Source organism: Muntiacus reevesi, chromosome 8, assembly GCF_963930625.1.
Source record: "Muntiacus reevesi chromosome 8, mMunRee1.1, whole genome shotgun sequence".
NCBI classification, from domain to species: Eukaryota; Metazoa; Chordata; class Mammalia; order Artiodactyla; family Cervidae; genus Muntiacus; species Muntiacus reevesi.
The window spans coordinates 55,621,946-55,636,541 of NC_089256.1; the positions used below are offsets into that span (position 1 = coordinate 55,621,946).

The following is a 14,596-nucleotide window of genomic DNA, read 5'->3' on the forward strand; positions in this document are numbered from 1 at the left end:
ACTCTGCTCCTCTGTCCATGGAATTCTCTAGGCAAGAATACTGGAGTGGGTTGCCATTCCCTTCTCTAAGGGATCTTCCTGACTCAGGGATTGAACCCAGGTCTCCTGCATGGCAGGCAAACTCTTTACCACATGAGCCACCTCCTGGTTTTTATTTTTTGTTAAGTGTCAATATTTGAATCTAATGTTTCTTGGGGATCCTTGGCATCTTTTCCTCTACCTCAATAAAAATAAGGCCAAAGGCCAGACAGGTAGGCAGACAGACAGATGCATACATCAACACCATTTCTCAATGCAAATTTTATTTATTTTTTAATTTTATTGCATGTCCTGGCAAACATAAGTGGCTTGTGGATTTGCCTCTGGCTCATCCAAAGCCCATTGCCCCAAATTCCAAAAGACAAGCAACTGAAACTTAAAAAAAAAAAAAAAAAAAGCATCACATCTATAAGAAAAAAAAAACCTTTCAAAAACATTAATAAAGCATATAAAACATTTGGCATTGACTTAATTTTTCACAATTATAAAAATAATAAAAAATGCAACCCTTAAACATTCAACACCCCACATACTGTATTTTAGGGGAATATCAAGAAAACAAAAGGCAAATGGATTTAATGAAGAAAGTTCTATTCTCCATTTCCATTTCTAATCAACTTGAAACAAAAATGTATCCTTTCTTCAGCCAACTGTACTATAATGAGGCCACATTAGAACTCCATTAAGCCCATGCCCCCTTTTCTGTCCTTTATATTCTTTCTCCCCTTATGCTAGTTACTCATACACTCAAAAAAACGTTAAGTTTCAACCAGGATGTGAGAGGCCAGAAGTTGTGCCTCACTTTGGCTCATGCCAAACCCATGATGTACAGTACAGGAATTTGAGTCCTTAGTGGTACCTGAATAGTGCTGAGATAGCTCAGATGCCCTATGTTTATTCAAACACTCAGGACAGTCCAGGAAGCCATTTGTCCCTCTAGCATTGCGAAGGCACGGCTTTCATTCTTCCCATTAATAGGCTTTCAAACCTGCATGCTTGTTCCACATACTAGCAGTGCTTATTACCATTTAGGCACAATAAGACTTTGAAATCAAGGACTCACTCTCTTTAACATACAAAATTTAAAAAAAATAATAAAAAAACAACTTTCCCTTCCCCCCATCTTACAGTAATGGCGTTTTTTTTTTTTTTTATTTGACATTGTAGTTTCACTAAATGGTGTTTCCATGAAAATACAAAAACAATAATAATAATAAAAAAAAATCTCAATGGTGGTTCTGGAAAACCCATTATCCCAAGAAGAGAAAGATAATAAAACACAAAGTATGCAATTTCACACGCAAAATATATATACACTTTTCAGATGAAACTCATATATTTTTGAGCCACATTAGCCCTTTTGCACTTTAAAATAAAATTGGATTCTTATGTGCAATGATAGTCCTTTACCAAAATGCACAGTAGGCTTTTAGAGCTCATTAGCAATATATACAAAATACTTGGCTTTGTGGTTTGAAAAAAAAGTATCTGCTATGAAGTATGTTTCTAAAAGATGTATAGGAATATCTCCATTTACACTTTTTTTTTAATCTGAAGATAAGTCTCTGCTTATGCGGTTCAAGCAACATCTCCAATGGAAAGCTTACCCTCTGATCTGTTAGGATATTTTTATGCTCATGCACAGTCCAGAAGAGAGATGGACGGGAAGTTGGGCTCTCACAGTTACTTTCAAACTAAATGAAACTAATATTATTCAAAAAGTTAAGTGATGTAGTGATAAAACTGATGCTACAGGAAAACTGATCTCATAATTTTACATTTTCCAAATCAATACCCCTATTTTAAACCTTGAAGAGAGAAAGATTTACAAGCTTTTATATGCAGAATTTTATAGAATGTGAGGGTCACTGGAGGAAATATTTACCAAATAATACTATTTATGTTTCAAAAAGTCTTCCAAGTGCTTCAATTCATGGTTTACTGAGATCTCTTACTATTTAGAGGAGATGCAATGTCTGTAAGATTCCTGTTTGTCCTGGATATTCTTACTACATATTAAAGGTTGACTGCAAGAACTAGACAGGTGCATTCATCCCAATCAAATCAACCTTAATTTGCTAACCTTAAACAAGGGTAGCAAATGTGTAATTGAGTTAATCAATCTAGTTGTGAAATTTAGTTTTCAAGCTTTTGTACTGGCAGCTAATGCTTTGCCAATAAATACTGAGAGTTAAGGTGTGTCTGGCACTAAACATGAGGAGATTGTTAATATACCAGGACACATGGTGACAGGTGCTACTAAATTGGCTGCAGTGACTTTTTAAGGATTTTGGCCACTATTCACATTCCCCAATCCCAACCAAAAGCAAGGGAGGATGTTTCTTTTCCTCTGGTGAGTGACAGTGTAAACATGGACTTTTTCTGGTAATTGAACTATATCACCCCAAAGGCAAACACCATCAGTAGTAGGGATATCAGTAACATAAAATACACCAACATAGAGAATCGCATACATAGGTATCCAGTCTCACCCACATAATAACAAATAGATCTAAGCAAAGGTTGGATGTAACATGTTTAGCATCAAAAGAACTGAAGGTACCTACATGTCATTGTCACTCACAAAAACTATCAAGATCTAGATACCTGCTACCATTCATGGCTGACTTTGAGAGAAGGCCTATAGATAAGCAATCCAAAGCAAGTAAATTAGAAAAGAAAAAAAAAAAAAAGGTGATAAGTGCAACTCGATTTTTTTCCTTTAAATTACATTTTAAGCAATACTCGATGCCCCCACCCAAAAATATATACTGTATATTTATATATTTATATGTATAGTCTTAGACTATAAGGGTGAAAATGCTTTATAAAAGTCAATGAGAGCTCTCTGCCGCTTAAGGAGACACCCACTGCTTTTTTGCTCACTTCTGCATAGCCATGACAATTTCGGTCCTGCAAACAAGGGAGCTGAAGGCTTAAAGCCAGAAAGAATCAGGCGCCAGGTCAGACATTAGGTAAAACGTAGCCTCTTACTTCTCCTTCCCTTAAGAAACCAGACTGAAAAGAGGAAGGAGAGGAGCTAGGGAGAAGGCTTGGGGGTCAAGCAGTTGCGCCTTGGGGGGTAGGGGGCATAGAGGGTAGGCAGATGGGACAATGGGAAGAGCCTGCACCACCACGCCCAGCTCACTCGCCCTCTTCTTTGATACGCTGTTGCTTGTTGCGCCGAGCATCCATGTCAAAGTTGAAATCATTCCACTCATCTCGGGGTGGGAAGGAGATGGTCTGGCGGAGGGTGAAGCGGACAGCGTCAATGACACGCTCACCCCGGGTCTCACTGGAGCCCACGCTGACTGTGGAGGCGCCACTTGGGGTCCGCAGGAGGTGGGGAGGGGAGGAGAAGTCGTGGAGCTGCCGGTGGTCCAGGATGCCTTTCCAGATGACATGTCGGAATTGCTCAGGTATTTTTAGACTTGCCAAATCCTGCGCAATAGGGAAGTGAATCCAGGAGAATTAGGACAAAGAGACAAATTGACATTTAGTTCACACCATTTGGTTCCCCAATGCTTGGCTTTAATTGACCTGCATTTATTGAACTCTAAATTCGACAATAAAATCAGCTCTTTATGAATCTTTGAGATATAGGTAACTAAGCACAAAGATACAGCCTTGAGGTGTCATCTCTTCTTGTAGAGTATTATATTTAAGCTCTATTGGTTTCTGTTTCCTCATTGGTAAAATAGAGGTAATACTTAGGTCACAGAACAAAAATCCCCAAACAAAAAAAAACACCAGGTAAAGGAAACTGGCAACTCTCAAATCTACAATCACTAGAAGAAAGATAATAGAATGCTACCACTTCTCATAGAAGGAGATAGGAAAAAAAAAAAAAAGATTACTAACAGATACTGAATACTTTCGATATGCCAGGCATTCAGTTAATCATTTTTTTATTCATCATCCTATTTAATGCTAAGATTTGTGGTCAGTATTATTATGCCTATTTTATAGACAGAAAAGCTGAAGGTCAGAGAGGTTGACAAATCTAAAATTATACAATTAAGTGAATGAACTGGGAACTCAGGACAGCCTCTGAACCTATCACTGTCCTCATGGTTGAAAGATCTTTTGGTGTTAGGATAAATCAGGGTATCAAAACACAGAGTAAGTGTCCACACTCTATGGATGGGGGCAGAAGGCATTACAAAGATGATTGATCTTAACTAACTATGGTAGCATCTCTGTTTATCTGCATTAGTTCTTCATTAGCCTGTTTTAGTGATGGTTGACATTTTTTTATGGAGCAGCATGGTAGGTAGAAAGAACATTGTGCTTGGCATCAGAAGACCTTGGCAGAAGTTCTTATTCTGTCACTGACTAGCTCTAGACCTCCCTCAAGTCATTTATTTCCTACTGGCCTCGGTTTCTTCATTGACGAAGTGGGATACAAGTCATTTTAAGGTCAACATGTAATGTGGACTCATATGCAAATGTGGATATGAAAGTATATTGCAAATTATAAAGCACACTATGTAAATCTCAGTCATCTGTATTATTACTATGTTATACCATGATTAACCCATTCTTGCACCTTAGAGGGAATACTTATAAAAACAGAAATTTAACCATATTATTTCCAGGGAAGTATGTGAAGTAACTAAGACTGGTATTGAGAGACAAGCTGAAAAGGAAGTGTCTATTTCCAGTGATGAACAGGAAGAAGCTGAAGTGAGGAAGCAGAAATTAGATAGCCTCCCAATATTTCTTAACTTGGAAATGAGCAGTATGAATACTCTAATATCCTATTCTAGCAGGAGAATACATTATAAAGAAGTTAGTCCACAAATAGACAAGTGAGCATACCTCTGTATGCTTCTGAAACCCCAAATAAATCCAAAACTCTTTGTAAACTAGGCTCCATTGAACTGCATTACTTTTTGGATAGATCTGAACTTATCCTGATGGGTGGGATAGCTGTGGCCTAGAGTCTGGCCCAGGACCTAACCAACACCAGTAGAGATGGACTTGCGGAGAACATCGGCAGATCCTAACAACCAAAGAGGCATCCTGACACAGGCCCCACTGGGGACAAGTGAGTAAGTAGAGGACAAAACTTTAAAAATATAAGGAAGGGACAAAGTTCCTGTTCCATCATGTAAGGTTCTCAAACACAGCGCAACACAATGACTTGTGTCAAACTGCCTTTAATGGATGGACATCATTGTGAAGTTCTTGGAAACCTGTTGGAACGTATTCCTAAAGCTTTCTTTGTGGCTTTTACTTGTAATTTCTTCCATTAGGGAGCAGCAGCCAGGGGTGGTTGAGGGGTGAAGAAGGGCGGGCATAGGGGCAGTGCAGCATATGCTCATTACCGCAGGGCAGGGGTGTTCTTACACTGCAGGGCTCTCTCTGGCATCGGTGCTCAAGGAGGGGGGCAAAAAAAGGTCTCAACTACAGAAGCAGCAGCAGAGGCAGAGAATATCTTCTTCCACCAGCCCAAGGGCCCTCTGGAAGCTAGAAGGGAGGAGAGTGGACCCCAAACAGAGCAGCATATAGCGTAGCCTGGGAGAAAAACCAGATTGCTGTAAACCAGAACGAAATGAGCTCCCACCCACGTGAGCAGTGGTTCAAGAGGGGCTGTAGAAGCAAGAATAAGTTCCCTCCCATCCAGGTTGCTCTAAAGGTTATCAAAGCCGGAAGGCAGTGATTTTGAACCCAATTTGATTAACTGAGACCCAGAGAAGCAAAGTGATTACACCATGTTCTTATCACCACTAAAAAGAATGACTGGGACTTGAACTCATACCCAGTGATCTTTCCCAGTGGTCAGGGATGCCTGGACCCTATTCTGGTAGATTTGATCATGAACAAACATATGGCTCTTATTGAGAGACACAGCTCAATCCCCTATCATGTCCTATTTTAAGGAAAGGCAGAAAAGTTCAGTTAATAGGGTGAAAGGCTAGAAGCTTACACCTCAGTGTTCTATCCCTGGTTCTGACATCACCTAATCCAGCCAAATGACTATACTGTTGTCCCCCCATGTTTTAAAGTGAGAATAACATCATCAGCTTCCTGCTCTCCTCCCTGGGATATTACATCAATTAATGAGACTAGAAAGTCTAGAAAATTCTGGAAAGTCCTCTGAACTCTTCAGAGACCATATATTCCTTGAAGGTGGGAATCAGATCTTTCTCCTACCCTCACATAGTATGCACATAACAGAAGACTGCTGACTGATCAGACAAGCTGAGGATGGCTGAGTCCTGAGCTTCTCAAATGTAGAGGTGGAGGTCTGGGGATCTTTCTAATATGGTTATGGGTTTCATCAAAATTGAGGATTGGGGATAGACAAAAACAGAGGGGATTCAATTACAAGGTGGATGTCACCAGAGGGAGGAAATTAAGAAATAAAACTCAAGAGAAAAGTCTAACAGTTACTTACATCCATGGAGTAATGCTCAATCTGATAGATGGTGGTCAGCCCCTGGGTCGTGAAATAGTCCAGACATGATGAACAGCCCAACCTTGCTAAGAAACTGCAGAGGGAGGAGGGAAGAGGAAGGAGGAAACAGAAAAAGAAAGTTCACCCCAACTGCATTGGCAAGATAAAGGAAAACCCAACATTTTCCCCTGGGATGCCCTACAGAAGAGACTAGGGGTAGATAAAATATATGTGGGGCCTTGGATTGGAGGTTTTGGAATGATTAGTGACATAAACTTAAATTTAGATCTACAGAGATTAAAGTCAACTGTTCAAGGATTTCTGTAGAGCAGAGATTTTTCATGGTGAATGAGTGGAGATCCAGGGGTTGCATATCAGTGCCATAGGAGCCATTGCAGGGGGTGAAAGGAAGGAGTCCAGTGCTCAGGTTTCCAGCCCTCTTGCCTCCTGGCCCTTCACTTCAAAAATAGCATCTCCACTTTGATTGTTTGTATCTGAGGTTTCTGAGAATGGTTTATGTGGCTAAGGAAAAATTGTAGGCCACCATACTGTGAAGTCATCAACACTTTCTGATTTATGTCCTCTTCAAAATACAGATCCCCTTCTTTTCTTTCCTAGTCTCAGATCAATGGTACCACAATCATCATAGAGCCAGAAACTGGATGGGATGAGCCATGCCCTTGGCCATCTTTCTGACTGACACTGGCTAATGCTGTGGCATCAGTCACGTGGGAACCAACACCTGTTATTCCAGCAGTCAAGTGAAAAAGTCCTGCACATGAAGCGCGAGCAGATGATAGGCAACAGGCATGAGGTTTGGACACCTACGTTTGCCTCTGCTGGAAACAAATTTCTAGGTTTCACAGCTTTCTTCCTTCTGGCTATCTGAACTCCCTTTCCTGGAATGTCCCTCTTTCTCAATATGACAAAGCAGAAGAGGCCACTGGCTTCTTGAGAGTCCCTGTCATTTTTGCTAACATTCAAACTTTTTGATGGACATCCAGCTGCAAAATAATGATCCCATGGTGGTTGAGAGCTATGAGGCCTAGAGAGCAGGAAAGGGAGCAAGATAGCAAGCTGACTGCCCTTTTGGGAACCCCAGCCCTGAGCACCAATTTAAAGGTCACAACTGACTGTAAAAATATGATGGAGGAGTAAGGGAGTAAGTGAAGACGGAGAAAACAGGCATGAAACACTTATATGCCTATAAACTCACATTTTCACTTTTTCCCATGTTGATTATTATGGTTGCTTTGATTAAATACTACTGATGACTCCATAGATTAGAGAGAACTGAACTTGAACCACAGGGTTGCTTGCTTTCTTTCCAGCTGTGCTATTAACTTTGACAGTGTCCACCCTCCACCACCCAGAGATGCTTAGGACAGGCCCCCAGGGGACATGCTGTGGACTCACCTGACAAGGCTGCAATCTGTGGGGTACGGAGGTGGGGGGGTGCAGTGGGAGGTGGATGGCATGGAGAGTGGGGGAGGGAGGGCCTGGGTGGGGCTGAGTCCATTCATGTCTCCAGCCATTGGCATGTGGGTGCCCATCATAGGAACTGAACAGAAGCAGGAGGAACAGAGAGGGTTACTGCTGTTATCACATACGAGCATCCTAGTGGTCCATCTCACCTGGTTTAACATTACCAAGGACCTAATCTACCAGCTTTCCTTTCTAGTCTTCTCTCTCCCTACACCCCTCTAAGCACCTTACATCTCACTGAACAGAAGAGTTACCAAACTTCAAACTAATGACATACTTCTTGACCATGGGACATTCTCTTAGAACAATCTCTTCCCATTCTGTTTTCTACTTCTACTGCTCTGTCTCCTTCTAATACTTGCTGCTCCTGATGTTAATACAGTTCTCCTTGTATCTGCCTTCCTGAGTTATATTTCTGCCTCCTTCACTAGGCTAATCTCTTTAAGCATGGAGATTAGACCTGATACATGTCTGCTTCCCCAGAGACCCAAGCACAGTGCCTGGCATAGAGCAGACGCCCAGGAAACTTAAGTTATGCAAACAAATGAACAAATCCGTGAATGAGAAAGGGCCCTTTGGGATACTGGTTTGGGAATGAGAGAATTCACTGCAATACTGGTAGGGAACCAAGTGTCTCAGAAGGAAGGAGGCAATGAAAGACCCTAGCTCTTTTTTTCTGGCCTATTTCAGGATTATGTTTGGGAACAACGCCAACTTGCACTGGTTTCTTACTGTAAACACTCATAGAGAAGAAAAGCTCAATACCAATAATAATTATGAAACAGATTTTGTTTTTAGGTATAAAAGAATATAAAGCAAAAAAAATAACATGTCCACAAAAAGATGAAGGTAATTTGCTGCTATTTTAGTGAACTGTAGTTTACCAAAGGGGAAAGGCCTCTACCACCAGCTAGTCAGCTAGAGCGCACAGGCCAAGAATGTCTCATCAGTTCCCCTCTGACTTTCCTGATGCCACCAGAGGAAAATTATTAAGCATAAATAAGGAGAAAAGAATGCAAACTGTTTCACAAATGTGAAGGATCATTACCACTATCACTGTTTTGTCATCTCAAAAAAAAGTTGAGGACTCTAAGATCTCATCAGAGAGAAAGCAAAATAATAATAATAATAATAATAATAATAATAATAATAATAAATGGTTCCTTTCCCTTTTATTGCCAAAGTAGTAGACCTATTGAGGGGTCAGGTTTAGTCTTAGGATGTATTTGTCACTAGTGAGAGAGTGGTCTGGCTCTAATGTCTGCATTGCCATACCAAGGAACCAAACCTCATATACCTCTGATGTCAAAACAGTCTGAACAGGCGCTATCAGAACCAGAGAGAGTCACAATCCGAGCCTCCCTGCCTGGATGGGAGCAGAGTTTGGAGGAGAATGGGTACATGTATATGGGTAGCTGAGTCCCTTTGCTGAAACTGTCACAACGCTGTTAATCAGCTATGCTCCAATACAAAATAAAAAGTTAAAAAAAAAGAAAACCCAGTCTCTTCAAGGCAACAGTGAAATGCATATTTGAAGGATTGATCAAAAACATGAGGATTTCTAGGATAAGACTGAGGCACTGCTTTATGAGGATGATTACAAGACACACAGATGTATTTAGGCTTTGTAACCCTTCTGTATTTTTGCCATCTCACTGTGTGTTTGCTATCTTTTTTTTTTTTTTCTTTCAAGTTTGGATAGCCACTCTGTTAGATTAAGTTCTAGTGGACAAGCTAATTATATTTACAGCAAAGCTATGCACCGATCAGCATCCATTTCCAGGCTCAATTCACACATTTTCTCTTATACTTAGTTGATATGAGGAATCTGTGTGTGAGTAAATAAAAGGGAAGCTCCTTTTCCTATGTCGATTCTTTAATAACTGTGTATGGGATGAAGGGGACGATTTGAGAAGATCAAAAGTGTGGAGTCACAGACTGATAAACTGTTAAGTGTGCAGAGTGATAATTTTATGAATGGAAAACGGAGCATTAGATCAGAGAGGTGACTTGTCCAGAGTTACACAGCTGATACTGGAATGCAGTCTAGACTAAAATATGTTTCTATAGATTTTAAGTCCACCACACAATGCTGCTTCCAACAAGTTGGCCATGTTTCCTATTGACAATCTCAAAGACTGTAGAAGGTGGGTCCCCATCCAAGTTGGCAGAAAGCAGACTGTTCTTTCCACAGATATCCTAATCCCTACTAAAGGAACAGCTTTCTCCATCTCTACCAATGTGCTCTGCAATGAGTCACAGATCTTAAAAGTGAAACAACTTTGTCCAAGAGAAATTTAAGCCACTCAACTTCAATCCGTCCTGTCTCTCTGTGACTCCCATACAGCTTCAGAGCAAGCCTTCCCCGATCCCAGAGCAGAGTCTTCCCCTACACTAGCCCTGCTGGTCCTCCAGCTGCAGCTCAAGGGAGATGCTCTTACTGTTGGCTCCCATGCCATCAGGAATGGTGGTGGGAGTGAGGGCGTTGCGCTGCTGAGGGTTGATAAGCTGGCTCACGGAAGGCAGCTTGTTCATGCTGTTCATTTTGTTCAGAGGTGGGGAGCTGTTACCGTAGGAAGACTGAGACTGCATCGAGGTCCTGGGAACACAAACACGGGAAGGATGGTAAGCACAGGATGCTGAGGAGTGGAGACCAGTCATTTCCAACAGGTCTCAGATTAAAACATGGCCCTAACTATATAGGTGTAAAAATATTCCTCCAGAGCAATGACAGGAACTTATCTCTGTTTCCATCTGAGAACCTCTCCTGCCTTGGCAGGGGTCACAAGGCTATCATCATATCATATGTTTCCTACGTGACTACAGGACAAATGAGTATCTTCCTAAAGCATCTCCTTTGTGAGAGGGGAAATCATTGCATCTCCTTTTCCCCCTTTTGTTTTCTCCATCCCTCTCAATGTGAAAATCGAAAAGGGAAAAGAACCGAGTGAAGACCAAAAGGCTTATGAAAGACATGCAGATGGTGAGCTAAAATTGTGGCTGAGGTGTTTCACCTGTAGCTGGAGCTTGCTTGGCCATTTGGGATATGCAGAAAGTAACCATAAAGCCAATCAAACAGGGTATTTGGCAGCCATCGTGCAGAGGCCTCAACATGGAAACATGCTTTCTCAGCTTAGCTGTTCCTGGGCCATGAGGGATCCCATCAGAATACCAAGAGCCTCTCTACACAGAGGGAATCTGAGAGTCCAAACAATTGTTCTGTTAAGCTTCCACAAGTCTCTGGGACGTGTGTGTGTGTATGTCTGAGTGTGTGTGTGCGTGTCAGTGGGTGTATGTCTGTGTGTGAGTATGTGTATGTCTGTGTGAGTGTGTGTGTGTGTGTGTGTGTGTGTGTGTGTGTGTGTTTGTGCACGTGATCAGTTCTGTTCGACTGTTTATGACCCCATAAACTGTAGCCTGCCAGGTTCCTCTGTCCACAGAATTTTTCAGGCAAGAATACTGGAGTGGGTTGCCATTTCCTACTCCAGGGGATCTTCTCCACTGAGAGATCAAATCTGCGTCTCTCAGAAAGGAAAGAAGAAATGCAGTTTTCCATTCAGCATTACTTTGATTTGCACACTAACTAGAACTGGTTTGTCCTACTATGTATGATGGCCTCCCTGGTAGCGCAGTGGCAAAGAATCCACCTGCAATGCAGGAGATGCAGAAGACAGAGGTTCAATCTCTGGGTCAGGAAGATCCCCTGGAGGCGGGCATGGCAACCCACTCTAGTATTCTTGCTGGGAAAAATCCTATGGACAGAGGAGCCTGGTGGGCTATGGTCCGTGTTGTTACAAAGAGTCAGACAGAACTGCAGGGACTGAGACTGTACATAGCACTATGTATTATATTATATATGATATTCCCTATTCAGCTGCCATTCCTGACTTTGAATATAGCACTAATGATTTCTACCAGAATTAGGGGATATGGAGTTAGAAATTCAAGACTTGAGTCTTCCTTCAGCATATATTAGAAAGCTATAGGTCCCTATGCAAGCCAGTAAACATCCCTCAACAGAAAACTAAAATGTTTGTAAACTAAATATATATATATATATATATATATATATATATATATATATATATATATATATATATATACTTACTGCATGAGTTAGATGCTAGACATGGGGAAACTCATAAGAAATTATCTCATCTCTGAGAAGCTCATAGAATAGAGGATATATGGTGATTATAATCCAACCAACCTTGTAGAGCTATGGTGATAACTGAACAAGATAAGATGAGGAAGACTTGTACACACTATCAGACACTATCAGATACTTACAGTGAGTAATCTGTGCCCATAAAATGAAGATTGGGCTGAGCATGTAAAAGGGGAAAACCTCCCCTATGACACTTTTCAAATAAGATGCATTATTTTGTTCCTATTTGTCTCCTCCCTGTTGGAGCCATACAAACTTGTATAGTCAAGTTTTGTTTGTGTGTGTATCAGATTTAGAAGGCTCTGTACATGAATCCAAGTTCCAAACAAGCATGGTATAATAATGTCTGAAAAAATAACAAGTGGTTCTAACACCTGAGTGCTACAGTAGGGCTCGGCTTGGACTTCAAAGCTGCCACTCTGCATCCTCCATAATTACACAAAACATAGAAGCCTCCATTCCATATGACTGAACAGCCTTGGCCAGAGGAATTCAAATAATAGGCTATATTTGCATAGATGAACACAACATTCAATGTGCAATTGACAATTCAGTTGCATTTTACAATCGCTGCCTTAAAGCGGGAGGGTACTGATTTCTCACTTTTGCCCTTCTCAAGAAGACAAGTTTAGATCCTTGTTGTATAAACGGGCGTTTATATAATAAACTCTCCCATTTGTAAGATTGTTCAGGTTACCAAGCTCTCCTTTATCCATTTTCTGAATGAGTCTCACATGGACATGGGATGCAGGTACATGGGCAGAAACGATAATGCCTGTTGTACAGATGGGTAAATATAAGACTCTAAGAAAACATGGGCTCAAGTCATACATGGCTCTAAATGATGAGCTGAGAGGGCTCTTCTCGTAATCCAAAACATTTCCTTTCATTCTGTGGCACTTTCCCAGAAGTAAGACAGTGCAATAGGTTACATAATCGAGACGTAGGTGAAGTAGTGAAAGAAACACAGGGGGCTGAGACAAAGCACAGAACAAAGGATGTAGTAAAGGGAGTCCTAGGTGTCCCTAGGTCCACTCCACCCCTGTGCAGAAGCCCTGCCTGAGTCAACACATTTGAATATACCTAGGAATATTTGTTAAGTTCATACTGAAGTGCAAGAAAGCTCAGGGCAGGGTGACCAAGAGAAACTTCACTAGGTGCTTCTTCCTTTATCTTTACCCACCCAAAGTAACAAAGATGCCAGGTTGCCCAGACTCCAGAGGCAGACTGGTCCTCTGTAACCTAAAGAAATGTCTACTTATCCCTCCTACCCTCCCCAGTCAGTCACATGTACAGCAAGAACTAATGGAAACATTGCTTGAAGCATTAATGTCCACCACTAAGGAGATCAGTCCTGGGTGTTCATTGGAAGGACTGATGCTGAAGCTGAAACTCCAATACTTTGGCCACCTCATGCGACGAGTTGACTCACTGGAAAAGACCCTGATGCTGGGAGGGATTGGGGGAAGGAGGAGAAGGGGACGACAGAGGATGAGATGGCTGGATGGCATTACTGACTCGATGGGCATGACTTTGAGTAAACTCCAGGAGTTAGTGATGGACAGGGAGGCCTGCAGTGCTGCAATTCATGCGGTTGCAAAAAGTCAGACATGACTGAGTGACTGAACTGAACTGAACTGAACTGAGAAAAGTGAAAGTGTATTTAAAAGCTCTGAATTTTCCCTGGACCCTTAATTATAGTGAATGCCTTCTTCCACATCCTATTGCAATGCCTTTCTCCTGTTCCTTTTGTGGTCTTTATTTTTCTATCATTTTATTAGTTTATTTTTAAACCACCTAAACTATTTTTGAGGAAGGTAGGTCATAAATCATAGATGAACAAAGAAGGAACATGAATTTTGGAGTCAATCAAAACATCTGGGTTAATATTTTAGATCTGACACAAATCAGTTAAGGGATTTTGGTTTTATACAAATCTCTCCAGTCTCATTTCCTTAATCTGTAGAACAGGTATTACACTCATTCCAGAAGACTTGCTATGGAGATTAAATCAGATTATGTAAGAGTCCTGGATTTTGTCCTGTAAATTGTAGGTGCTCAAGAGACATTGCTGCCTTTGGCTCTTCCCCTCCAGCCCCAAATGTTTAATACTTTAGTGTGTAGTCAGGGGGATAAGAGGTGTCAGTTTAAGAATTAAAAAGAAGAAGTGGCAAGGACTCTTAGCTGGACAAATCCAGAAATTAGGGTGAAGAGATGAATAAGAATAAGAGAGTCTGAAAAGTTCAGAAACTTTGAATGCATCTCCTTTAATGCTGAAGTGAGTGTTAAAGCTATAAGGAGAAAGGTTGTGGTCATCTGTTTATTATAAGCTTTTATGTCTGATGTAGAAAATATTATGAACATCTCTAGGTGCTCTGGAAAAGGGAGCAAAGCTGAAAAAAATCATGACCAATTTAAAGGCCTTGAAGAACAATTTTTTTTTTCTTTACAAATATAACGTCACAATGTTTGAGCAGACAATCCTAAATATTGCTGGGGTA

The 14,596-nt window shown here is 41.1% G+C and overlaps 1 protein-coding gene across 2 annotated transcripts in view; it reads right to left on the minus strand.

Annotated features, from left to right (window-relative positions):
• Positions 1-3,183: 3,183 nt before the first annotated feature.
• The window catches only part of TP63 (tumor protein p63), a 246,557-nt gene continuing 235,144 nt past the window's right edge, over positions 3,184-14,596 (minus strand). For both annotated transcript variants that reach the window (XM_065942383.1, XM_065942382.1), the window contains exons 11-14: positions 10,369-10,526; positions 7,859-8,003; positions 6,443-6,536; positions 3,184-3,480 (exon numbers count right to left, since the gene is read on the minus strand). In XM_065942383.1, coding sequence (XP_065798455.1) covers positions 3,184-3,480; positions 6,443-6,536; positions 7,859-8,003; positions 10,369-10,526 — 694 coding nt within the window. The remainder of the gene's footprint in view (positions 3,481-6,442; positions 6,537-7,858; positions 8,004-10,368; positions 10,527-14,596) is intronic.